This window comes from Embiotoca jacksoni, unplaced genomic scaffold (assembly GCF_022577435.1).
Source record: "Embiotoca jacksoni isolate LCO1_2020_lvr unplaced genomic scaffold, fEmbJac1.0.p SCAF_11, whole genome shotgun sequence".
Taxonomy (NCBI): domain Eukaryota; kingdom Metazoa; phylum Chordata; class Actinopteri; family Embiotocidae; genus Embiotoca; species Embiotoca jacksoni.
Genome location: NW_027185241.1, coordinates 14,895,637 through 14,908,573, shown reverse-complemented (window position 1 = coordinate 14,908,573; position 12,937 = coordinate 14,895,637). Strand labels below are relative to the sequence as shown.

Genomic DNA, 12,937 nt, shown 5'->3' with positions numbered 1-12,937 from the left:
CCCCTCCAACACACACACACACACACACACACACACTAACATATGCACTCCAATGCTCAAAAGTAAAGTCCACAGGCCGTAGTTGTTTCAACAGTTATTTTATAGAAACATGACTCTGGGCAGTGCAACACTCCTCCATAAAGCCAAACATGGAAACAAGCAGATTCTCCTGAATCAACCAACACTATTTACTCATGACTATGTGGATTTCATACATTTGACATGAAAGCATAGAGTGTTAGGTTGGTCACAGTAAGCGACTAATATCTACATCAATGTTTACCTTACACAGCACAGACAACAGGACTAGTGAGACACAACCTACAGTATGTGGGCGGTTTTTTTGGGAACAGGTTTGTGTTACTATTGTATGAAGTCACTTTTAATTCAATCAGTGAAAACTATTAACACAAATACAATATACCAGCGAATGACCAGGCATTTCATTTCACTCAGATGGCTGATTTATATCAAGATGTATTATTCACTTCTCAGGACCAAAAAACGGATTGAAATGAAAGTAACAAAAGTGTACATGTGTCCAAGTGTGGAAGTGGAAGTGTGTGTGTGTGTGTGTGTGTGTGTGTGTGTGTGTGTGTGTGTCAAAGTGCAGGCTGCAGATCAGTCAGGAAGCTTCACGCCTCCCATCAGGCGCATGCGGACTACTTTCTGTCGATCTCTCTAAATTAACAACAAAAGCGTCTTGTCAGATGTCAGGAATCCCGCTGATGCTCCTCTGTGTCATCTGTTGGCTGCAGGTTTTTGGCGCCTCGTGGTCGACATCTAGCAGTTGCAGGCACGACCTGCACGCACACACGTACACACTTTTACTTCACGATATTTCTACATGACTTTTCTCCTAAATTTGTCAGTTGTGCAATGAGAATCAAACTGCACTTTTATTGTACATGCATAACATCCATAACAACATTTTTTTCCTTATATCAATATTTTTAATGCAATTTTTTTTTTTTTTTTTTTTTTTTTTTTTTACTTTTGCAAGTACCACGACTCACACTGTTAACTTTATTCCATTGTAGAAATAACTTGGATCTCGTGACAGTCATGAGAATATTTGGGGAAGTGGCTACTGAAGTGCGTAAGTCTTTAGTCTGAGTCTTTTACAAACGCTGAAATACCAACAGAATCATCACCGGAAATGAGGCACCATAGCAAAACTTCCACAAGCTGTCATGTAAGATTCATATTTCCTTTCAATATCTCATTCTCTGTATGTGGATAATGAGAAGAGAATGAAACACTGCTGCTCATTAAGTGAGAGAGAGAGAGCGAGAGAGAGAGAGAGTGTGTGTGTGTGTGTGCGCCCATGCAAGTGGAAACAGCCAATCAGTGCAGTGTGTCCTTGTGGGCTTCTGCTGAGTTGCTTACATGCCCCCCCCCCTCACTCTCACACACACACACACACACACACACACACACACACACACACACACACACCACCAGTATCATCTACTTCGAGAGCCTGTATTACAAACTGCATGTGAATGACGTGGGTGTCGTGTTTGAACCCAGCAGGGGATCTTTTGTAGCTACACCAATACATAAAGCAGCAAGATGGCCTCCCTCCTCTCCCCCGTCTCCCTCTCCTCTCCCTCGTCTCCCCCTCCTGGACACCCAGAGTCCCACCACCTGTTGAACAGCGAGGTTCATGGCGTCCGAGTGCAGCACTGCTCCATTCTGTGTCAGTATGCGTGTGTGACATGAGGCTGTTTACAGTGAAGCAGATGGACAGAGTAAATATAACTTTAGACCTCGGCAGGGTACCAAGTCGGTGATGAAATGTTGAATTATTTGAAAGGGGAGGAAGCCGTGTATCTCGCTGCACTCATGTCAGCATGCACAGACAGGATTGTCTTTTTTTTTTTTTTTTTCTTTGAAGAAATTATAAATCCCCGTGGAAAGACAGCTTTAGTTGTTTAAATAACAGTTGACCTCTAAAGTAGAAATTTTTGCTCTGGCTTTATCTGTGCTGATCTTTTCTGTTGACATTGAATTAAGCCAGTTTCCTTTATAGCTTAGAGGATGTTAGTCAAACTGAGTTACAGTCAAATGACCTTAAACCGGTGAATTCACTTTGTCTGAGGTTTCATGTCTTGAACTCGTCATAAACAAACTGTAGTCTTGGCAGCTGGGAGGTGGACTTGAGCTACTGGACCGGGATCATCTTTAGAGTCAGTTAATAAGGCAGAAAGGGTTTGTTTTGGTTGAATATACATTACCTTGGTCGTTGAGCATCTGCTGAGCATTGCTTCCTGTCCTCCTTCTGCAAAGAGAAGAGTGGAGGGAGTGAGAGAATAGAAAAGAAACGTCTTGCATATTGCGTCAATAATAAAATATTAAGTGTAAAATGTTAGTTTGTAGTTTCTGTTGCAGTTAGACAAACATCTTTTTAATGTTTTACTGATTAACGGATCACAAGATCACCTCTTGTCCTGGTTGAACTTGCACCTGCAGTGGCCACCTAGAAGAAGAGAAGAGGAGCTTAGTCTTTATGATGTTCAGTGTCTCTGGGCTCTGTTCAAGTCTGTTTATGACTACACACATGATGTGTGTGTGTGTGTGTGTGTGTGTGTGTGTGTGTGATTTGCATCTTACTGAAAAGGATGGTGATGCCGATGAGACAGAGGACAGCAGCTAGAATGAGGCCTCCAACACGCAGTCTGTGGTAGTCTGGACAAACAGTTCATGTTTACCATCAAGCAGCAGACACAAATACGTTTTCAGCTACAGCCTCAAAGATCTCTGTTGAATTCTTGTTCACGTCACCGGTGGCGATAAGCGGAAATGACTGCTGTGTTTTTGGACTTTCCTTTTCAGAGATGTAAACAGTGTCGCCTCTCTGACATCAGTCAGTTTGGAGTTAAAGCGCGAGTTGAGCAGCGAGACTGCTGTGTTGATGATGAACATCGCACCACTAACTTTGCTCCGCTTGTGATTTTTCACCAGAGTGATGCTTCAGTTCACTCCGCAAATGTAAAGGCTTTCATCAGTGGACCGCAGGCTCGGTCACCCACCGTGTTACCTCAGTCTGAGATAGATAGCGACTTAACAGATGTATTTTAATAAAATCTTCCAGATAATACATGCAGTCACTAAACATAAAGGCAAACTACCCGGTAATACAAAACAAAGAGGCGAGATGAAAAGCAATCAAACATCGAGTATTAAAAAGCGATCGACAACAAAAAAAAACGTTGACTATTTTGGCCAACAATATTCACAGTATATGTCAATTCTATTCTTCTTGTATATTTCACAGATAAAACAATAACTTCCGATGACTCAAATCATCTTAAATAGCAATAATAACAAATAAAGTGTATTACCAAAAGTAAAGGGGTCCTCCTCCGCTGTGGGAACAGAAATGAACAGTCAGTTTACTGATCGAACACACAAAGAAACAGCCACATGTACACCAGTGACATCACAAAGTAAACAGTACAAAGTGTGATGAGCACAAACAATGAACTAGTTACTGAGTATCGACATGCCGCACAATCACGTCAATACAATTTAAACATTACACTCAATCTAACTTCATGTAGAAACATATTACAGTGCTCCACTCACGCTTCTGTTCTTCTGCAAACACCAGGGACACAACTGCAAGAGGTCAGACACACAAACACACGTTACCACGGCGACCCAGAGCCTGAGGCGTCTCATGAGGGTCGGACAGAAAATAAAAACATCCTATTGCTGTTATTTCAGCTACTACACAGACATGCAACATCTAAACACGGTCAAACATTTCCTTGTATTGTTTTCACTGTTGGAGCTGAACTTTCTCTCCATCGTTTCACTGGTACTGTTGAAGAAAGAAAGGTAAAGAATTTTCTGGTGTGTGAAATCGGTGAAAACGGGAACTATCAGAGTCAGTGGATTAAACACCTTTTAAATCTCTTAGATCTTTGCCGTTTCTTTTTTTCCTTCACCTGAAGGAGCTCTGGAGGTTCTGAGCTTCACCTTTTGAGCGCCGCAATCGTCGGGCACTTCATTTACCGTCTCACTAACAGTGTCAGGAAATTTGATGTTTTACAGTATTTTTTGCTGCTTTTGTCTCAGACCTGCTGTCCGAAGCTTCAGACCAAACACAGGTGAGAGTTTTAGTTACGTACGTAACATTCATCATACCGTAACAGTAACGGTGTGACATCATTATGTCAACGAGTCAGAATACGGCCTTTGTCACGATATGTGACATTGGCAGTAATATGGGACATATCATCACAAAGAATAATAATAATAAAAAAAATCATATTAAACATTATTCAGATATACAACATAATATGTCACACCCCTAATCTTAAATCCTTAAGGTATACAAATTTGTGCAATGTGCTGATGGAAGAAGCCTTCAGCAGTTTCCTGAAGAGGAAGTAAAGCTAACAGGTCATGAGTGCTCAGTGATGCAACATTAATATAGAGACAAATTTCAAGACAAAATCTATTCAGTCAATGACGTCGCTCGTGTTGATTTTCTTTCTTTTGCTATGAACTGTGATTAAATGAAAAGACTTTAGGACTCACGTGTCATCAACACCAGAGCACAGATCTTTGACATCTTCAAGCTGGAGGCTGTTTTCACTGGAAGAAGAGTGGAAGCTTTAGAAACAACATTCAGTAAATAAGACATCAAAACTTCTATCAGCTGGCTGTGTGCTCCTTCATGTACACAGTTCATTCATTAACGAAGGGGAAATCAAACACATTTTACATGTGCATGCGTGTATGTATGTATGTGTGTGTGTGTGTGTGTGTATGCATGCATGCATGCATGCATGTATGTATGCGTGTGTGTGTGTATGTATGCGTGTGTATGTGTGTATGTATGTGTGTGTGTTAGTCACAGTGCTCTAAACTGGCTCATACCAGCCAATAAAGTCAACAGAGACGTGATGCAACGTTTCTGTGTTTTCTGAGAGGCACTAAAAGGACTTAAACACACAAACAAGCACTCCTCACTCTGAAGCACAGAAGAAATCTGATCAAACTCAAAGACACAAAGTGGTTTCTATCGCTCTTTTCTCTCACTCTCTCTTTTACACACACACTCTCACACACACACACACACACACACACACACACACACACACACACACACAGAGAAACTTGATCTAATGTTGATGTGCACAAAGTGCTCTGATGGAGCCTCAACAGAAGAATTAAATCTCTCCTGGTAACTGCATTACACCGCTGCCGGGTTACCCGATGTCACAACAGTCTAATTCCACCGTGCAGGATTTACCGTATGCACACATTTATGTACATGTAGTCACCCGCTGGGACTGTCCTCATTTGTGCGGCAAAGCTATTCCTGTCTAAAAAGGTTAATTTAATCGTACTTCCTCGAGTACATCCGTACATAGATAGAGAGCTTTGTGTTTCTTTTTAAAGTGCCATCACTCAGTGGAGATATTTTTATTTTCTAATACACAATTATTATTAAAAAACACAATAATTCCACAAATACCATGGTTAAGGAACAGATACATTTCCTGGTGTGTGCTGCCATGTTGAAGCAGCAGCAGCAGAGGCACCATGTCCACCGGGAGGGGACACCTTCAGTAACACGGCAGTCATTTTCCACTTACTGCACTTTTCCATTTTGGGTGCACCGTAGTGAGGAGCAAACACACCCGTGGCACTTTCAAATAGGCATTTACACAGAGTCACGTGTGAGAGGCATGTTTAAAAGTGCAACAATCATGGATGACTTTAAATTAAAGTTGGATTGACTGGCTGTTTTTCTAAGAGCTGATCTGAACACACCCTGAACTGTCACCTGCAGTGTGGGAGGAGACAGTCAAATGAGTTGAAGTGCACTCGCCGGAGACCGCAGATACAGCTCACACTTTACTGCTGCGTCTGTCTGACCTCACTGCTTTTTAGAAATGGAAAACATTTTCTCATCTTTATCTCCAGAATTTCTTCTTTGAAGGCGGCAGGAGCAACTGAAGGCCACACAAGTGAAAATAGTGACGTAGATTAAACTCTGTGACCGTGTATGTGTGATGATGAAAGACAGATTACGATATCCTTTTTTCGATACCAAAGAAAAAGAAAGTCCAATCACATTTCAGTCAGTTTAAAGGCAGAGAGCGTAACTCCGGTTGTTTCCTGCAGCTAGAGTTAACAGATATCCCCAAAACCCCTCATATGCAAGTTAGACACGACAATTTACCGATGTTCCCTGAACACCTCACATGTTATCAGTTGATGCTAACTAGCCGGCTGGGAAATTGTAATGAGCATTTTTAATATCGCTTTATTTATATTAAACAATCTAATCTACTAGTTTCAGTATCGTCAAGGATTTTTATGTGCGAGAGGAACCCAGAGTGACCTGATAAACTAGGAGATCACAATACAGGATGTCAGAAAACAACGTGCCTCGGCTGCTGGTATTTAGAGTTTGGCAGCAGGGGAGAAAGAGAAGAGCATTACGAGTGCTTCTCTCCAGGTTCCCCACGGCAACCAGAGGAGACGAGGGGGGAATGTGGAGCACGGGAAACAGGCCAACAACCACAAGAGAATGGGTTACCTCATAATAAAGACAGAGAGGAGAGAAGGAGGAGAAACAGAGGACAGAGACAGAAAACAGGAGAGAGACAGAAGGTGAGACGGTTGAAAGGTCAAGCAGAGGAGAGAGAGAGTAAGATGGGGACATGAGCGAGTGAGATGGGGACATGAGACATGAGAGAGTGAGATGGACATGAGGAAAGAGGGGCAGGTTTAGAGGGTAAAGAGACGGCTCCTTCCTGCTCCTATTTGTAGATCATATTGAAAAGCAAATGTTAGTGTAAGGTGGAGGCAGCAGGGGAGTACATGAAGGTACGTGTAGAGAAGACAGGAGTACATGAAGGTACGTGTAGAGAAGACACGAGTACATGAAGGTACGTGTAGAGAAGACAGGAGTACATGAAGGTACGTGTAGAGAAGACAGGAGTACATGAAGGTACGTGTAGAGAAGACACGAGTACATGAAGGTACGTGTAGAGAAGACACGAGTACATGAAGGTACGTGTAGAGAAGACATAAGTACATGAAGGTACATGCTTGTCATTATTACAGGAGAGAGAAAATCTGCTTTGACTCGGGAGCAAAAAACGATTTTATCAGCTGTTCAAGAGAAAGAAAAGCCAAACATCTGCTGACTCGGCACCTCACGTTCAATAATTAGGGATTTGTTTGCCGTTTCAGTTCATTATAAACATCAGTTTGAAGATGTCAGCTTTGGCTCTGAAACTGTGGCAACTACAGTTCACTCCTTTCTCACATTCAACAATAATAAAGGCATTAATCAATCACGTAAATAACGATCACATGCAGCTGTCACACAACGCTCACTATCTTTCACCGTTATGTAGTTTAGGGCTGAAATGAGCATTTATCACTATTGCTGATTAAATTATTGATTATTTTTGAACGTAATTGACATTCACATGTTGGTTTTGTCCTTTTAACAGTCCAACAACTCTGATGTTTTTATACAAAACCCAGAAAAGCAAGAAATCATCACGAGAAAAATAGATAGTTTGGTATTTTTTCTTAAAAACCATCAACAGTTACGGCTCAGTTATCGAACCGTTTCAGTTGCGATATAGTTTTATGCTACACACAACTTTATGACGAATATGTTCAACCAGCTGCTGATGATCCGTATTTAAAGGGCCGTTTGGTTTGTTTTGGCTCAAACTCCCCGCGGAGCTCCTTCTCCGCTCGGCCTGGTCCGGCATAAAGACGTTTCTGTTCTGGCTCCGTCACGCTCCTCCGCCTGTCTCCGACTATCCCTCGCTCTTTGTTTTCAGCTCTCGCAGCATCTCTCTTTTCCTTCCTGTCTCTGGGACTGTCTCTCGTTCGTTTGTCTCTCTCACTGTCTCTTCACACCCTTTGCCGTTTGTTTGAAACCACTGTTTCACAAAGCTCCCGTCTCCTCTCCGGCCTCTTTCGGCCTCTCCTCGACCGCTTCCCTTTCCCCGACACACTTCTGCACGTCCATGCTCTTCCACCCCTCTCCTCTCTATTGGTGAAGTCTTTTCCACTCATTTATTCCTTCCCATACAAACTCCCAAAGGCTCTCGAGGCCCGGAGTCACCTTCCCCTTTCAATCCCACTCTTCTTCTCCTTTCTTATCCGTCAGCCAGTCACTTGGTCAGAAACCCAACACTTATATCCTCAGTGGGCCTCAACAGCATTTTACCAGCAAGTTTAAACAAATCTAAATATTTAAACCTGAACTAACAAGTTTAAATTCGTGGAGAGTTTGTGACCCAAATTGTCCAGCAGATGAAGATGGAGGTTTTTATTTTATTTTATATGTGTTGAATAGACATGGGATTTGTTTCCTGACTGGTATCATTGGAGGAAAAATCACGAGGTGCTAAAAAAGCTCAGGGTTGGTCGTCTGTTGAATTTCAACACGGCATGTTTTTTTGGCACTCTGTATAGTTGTTGAGAAATTGATGAGTCAGTTAATTGTGAAAAATATGGACCGGTGTTTCCCAAAGCCTGCAACACAGCATAAAATGTCTCGTTTTGACCCCAACTAACAGTCCACAACCAAAAGGTATTCAGTTCATCATCATGGAGGACCGAAAGAACCAGAAAACATTCACATTTAAGAGGCTGGAATCAGACAATTTAAGCATACTTTCATTAAAAAATGATTCAAAACAATTTGTTGATTTATTGTTGCAGCTCTAACACACACACACACACACACACACACACACACACACACACACACACACACACACTTATGGTGGTATTTCAGGGTGTTTGTCCATAAACAGTCAAACTAAAGGTCCAAGAACAGGTTAGCTCACAGCAGTGAGTGTTTGCACTTACAGAAAAAAGACTGTTTCCTTGTTGTCCCTGCTTGTAGGTGACGACACTCACAGTGCAGACAATCCTGAGTAAACACAACCACACACATCCGAGCCCTTTGAATCTCTCTCAGTCTCTTTACACTATTTTCTACGAGCAAAGTTTGGTTTTCCAGTCTAACAACGCATTCAATCATTCTTAAAGCCGCGTATCGCCTTTAGAGTCACCGGGGGAACCGTCATCATATCGGTCTGTAGGATGACTTGTGTGTGCATGAAAAACAAACACAACACGTATGTATTCTACGCGGTGTGTTTGTATACGTACAAGTCTGCATATCAGAGGCTAGATTTCTGCTTCCAGTACTCTGTGTGTTGTTAAATGTGGTGTGTGCAGCATGTACGCATGTTTGACTGTTTCTATTTAGCCGACTCTCCCCCACCCACCTGTTTGAACGCTGGACATGGGTGTGTTTGTGTTCCTGTGCTGCACTACAAAGACAGCTGCCTATTCTCAGAGGCATTTTTTATTCCTAAATTAGAAGCCATGCATTCCAGCATGTACACACACACACAGAGAAAAGTCTCAGATGAAACAAAGTGAACAGTGTTGATCTGTGTCGTGCTCTGTGACAAGGAATTTGTTTTCACTCAGCTGAGACAGAGATGAACCTCCTTCTCTTTCACTCAGGAATTTGTAATTTTACAACCACAGTACAAGAAGTTTCTCTTGAACTGAATGCCCGGAAATGTAACCTCAAATGTATTCCTGAAATATGCAACAGCAGCCAGCTAAGTGATACTAAACAAAGATGATGTAAAGAGAAACAATTAAGCAACAGAGATAAAGGAAGTGACACGGGAGGGTGGGTCAATGGTGAATAAAGAGAAAGAGGGGTGAAAAAGGAGAGGAAAGTCAATAAAGTTTGTAAAAAAACAGAGAGTACAAGAGAGGGCGTGTATGAGGAAGAGGGGTGGCAGCCTCAGGGAACGAGGGAGGAAGGCAGGGAGAGGAGGGAGAGTGTGGTTGGGAAAGAGGAGGGACACGGAGACAGACAGAGGCCAAGAGGGAGGGGGACATACTGGAGCCGTGACTCACACATGGTAACCACAAGTCCAACAGGGAGAGACGAGCAACACAAGACATGCTCCTCTGAAGTTACAGGACCAAAAGGACAACAGCACATTTACATCATTCTTCTCAGCTTCCATCCAGAAATGATTAATAATTCAAGTGTTTACCAACAACTGCTCTGGCACACTTTGTATTAAACCTGAATATGTTCAGATTTTAATAATGAATTAAAAATGATTCGCCTTGCCTCTGCCGAGCCGAGTCAAAGCTTTGTGGTTGCATATGGAGAGCGCTGAAGGTCACGTCTGATATCAATTCATTGCCTCCTCGTTGAGGTTTCTAAATTTGTGAGTCACCAAAGCGATGTGAGGAAAGGTGAGAAGAAACAGCGCTTTGCGTTCCCCTCCTCCATCCTTTCAGACCGTTTCCAGAGTCGCTCCTCTTTTCTTTTTTTTTGTTAAAAGATCTGTGATCCTGTGAGGAGGTGACGACAAACAGCTAAGTCTGTCTCACACCCGATACAGACTCCATCTTTCACCTTCTCTATCTCTGACACTTCAACCTCCCTGTCCTCGCTTTTCTTTTCTTTCATGAAGTCTTGTGACTACATGAGTGGCGTTAACAGCCATTTTAAGAGCACGTTGTGTCCTCTCTCCTCATTGTCTCTGGACTGTTACATCAGGTCCTTCACTTTAACTATATTTCTCTTCCTCTTGTATTTGTCTGGTGAACCCACATGAGCCCTGATTCAGACTTTTTACAAACCACAACAGAGGAGTTTATCTGTTTGGAGAAAGTTGCAGAAAGCTTTCCGCAGCGCATGTTGGCTTTGGATCCAACAAATAAATTATAGTTGATCGAGAGGAATTTTGTCTGTAAAAAAGTTCTCTGATTCCAGCTTCTTAAATGTGAATATTTTCTGGTTTCTTTAGTCCTCCATGATAATAAACTATTGATAAAAACCTGTATCTTCTGGTTCTTTATCTGGACTAAACAAAACATTTTAGATGGCACATTCAGCTTTGGGAAACAGCTGTCGACATTTTTCACCATTTCCAAACATTAATCAAATAAGTGATGAATAAAAAAATAACCAACAGATGAATGGACAATGTCAATAATTGTTAATTGCAGCCCTTATTTGGAGCACGATTATAACAGGAGAGCCCTCTGTTCAAATCACAACATCTGGACTGTCAAATGATTTTAACTGTGTAAGGTTTGAATTCTTGTGCTTTATGACTGAAATCTTCCTCTTTAACCAGAACAGTGTGTATCTGCAACCATAGCTCGCAGATACACACTCCTCATGTAAAACAAAGATTGTTTAACTATGCGTGTGCCATATCGAATTGTTCACAATAAAAATTGTATACTTTTTTTTCAAAAAAATTCATATTGTGATAATGGAAATATTCTGACTTGCTCACGTCATACTGTGCAACTTACACACAGCAACAACAAGCATGGCTGAAAGAAACAACATTTATAGAGTCTGAATCTCTCTTTCTCTCTGCAACGCTGAAACGAATAATCAACAATTTGCAGTAGTTTGTCATATCCTCAAGAATATTTGTCATCAAAGAAATACTGTGGTATTATTTTAGAGCCATATCGTCGCCCGCTCCTAGTTTCAACCGTTTATGAGTCTCTATCCTCTGATATCAGTTATCTGTCCGTGGCCTTTTTCCGAACACCTTAGTATATATATAGGCTCCATTAATTACAGTTAAAAGTTTTAGTCAATTAGTTGATGAGCAATTTATTAATTAAATCACTTGACAAGATGCCTAATTCAACCACTGCAAATGCACTATTTTCCACATACTTTCATAAACATACTGTTAGTAGCTAATAAGCAGCTGATTGAGCCAACAATCCTCCTTGTCCTCCTTTCCTGTAGGCTGCAGAGCTAAATTTGACAACTCCTGTCCTTGTCCCGGTCTGTCCCGGTGGCACATAGCAGAGTGTTGCCACTACTGCTCTTATCAGGTGGCCTGTTCTCACACGCGCGCACGCGCACACACGCACGCGCGCGCGCAGCGTGCAGTAGTTTGACCGCATCAAAGATTCCCCAGTGGGATGTCTTCATTGACAGGATGTTGGGTCTTGAGGGTTAAAATGTCTCCCAACTGTTGATACATGGGACTGAATAAATTCGTATTCCTATTATTTTAATGCCAGGTCTATTTATTTATTTATTTTTGATCTAGGATAGTTCTAGGTTTTCCTCTCATATGGTGGGTTTAAACAAGGACCAAAAGGTGGAAACACAAAATAGCAGCCATTACGCACATCTGCGCCGTTGGGCGCGTCCCGTTCAGTTGGGAAGACATGAGCTAGATATTATACATGCGTATGTTTTTATTGTACTTTAAAAAAAAACAACAACAAACAAACCAAAAAAAACCAACCATGATGCACTTTTCTGTGGAAATATATCCCTTACTGATTATATTCGAGTCTTGAATAGTTTTAAATAACTGAACGAGCCAGTAACACAATAAGAAACACAGTGATTTTGCACGAGTTTTTCTTCGCAAACAAACTTGTTTAGAAAGTAAAAAGCCAGTTTAAAACGTGACAGTATGTTTGAAATTAGCCAAAGAAGAGCTTAAAACTATTTGACGTGACTGAGAAGTCACACTTCAGGCTTCATTAACAAATTTCCGCCGCGGAAGGAAACATTTTGAGGGACAAAGCTGTTTGAAACGTGAGCTAATTTCTTTGTTCAACACTCACCCACCTCTGGCACGTTGTTTCTCAGCAGCGACAAACACGAGGAAATGTCTCACGAGCGAGCGGACGGACACGCGAGTCAAGGAGCAGCAGCTTGTCTCAGCTCTGTGCGCCAACACCCCGCCTGCACCGCCGTGACACTCAACAGGTTGGCTCGGTTTTAGGGGAAAAAAATAGAAAGAAAAAAAAAAAAAAAGGGGGGGGGAGGCAGAGTTTTGAAAACGCTACAGCTTTGTTGCTGTGTCCTGATCCCGGGTCGGTTTCTGGCTGAGAG

The 12,937-nt window shown here is 41.9% G+C and overlaps 1 protein-coding gene across 2 annotated transcripts; it reads right to left on the bottom strand.

Moving 5' to 3' along the window:
• Positions 1 to 82: 82 nt before the first annotated feature.
• LOC138194513 (phospholemman-like) lies at positions 83 to 12,757 on the bottom strand. Of its 2 annotated transcripts, none has more exons than XM_069143308.1 (8): positions 12,667 to 12,757; positions 4,552 to 4,608; positions 3,592 to 3,624; positions 3,348 to 3,371; positions 2,617 to 2,691; positions 2,446 to 2,482; positions 2,241 to 2,284; positions 83 to 803 (listed from the first exon to the last, which is right to left on the bottom strand). In XM_069143308.1, exons 2-8 carry the CDS (start codon positions 4,583 to 4,585, stop codon positions 784 to 786), a joined length of 267 nt encoding a protein of 88 aa, XP_068999409.1. In that variant the 5' UTR covers positions 4,586 to 4,608; positions 12,667 to 12,757; the 3' UTR covers positions 83 to 783. The 2 variants fall into 2 exon arrangements, with proteins under 2 accessions (XP_068999409.1, XP_068999408.1); XM_069143307.1 differs by having other exon boundaries at positions 12,671 to 12,756.
• Between the last annotated feature and the right edge of the window lie 180 nt (positions 12,758 to 12,937).

Bases quoted from the DNA above. Each gene is read 5' to 3' on its own strand.
- LOC138194513 (XM_069143308.1), bottom strand. From the start codon at position 4,585: ATGTCAAAGATCTGTGCTCTGGTGTTGATGACAC. The intron at 3,372-3,591 runs GTGAGTGGAGCA...CTGTTCCCACAG, and splicing joins GTTTGCAGAAGAACAGAAGC to CGGAGGAGGACCCCTTTACT. The intron at 2,692-3,347 runs GTAATACACTTT...CTGTTTGTCCAG, and splicing joins GGAGGACCCCTTTACTTTTG to ACTACCACAGACTGCGTGTT.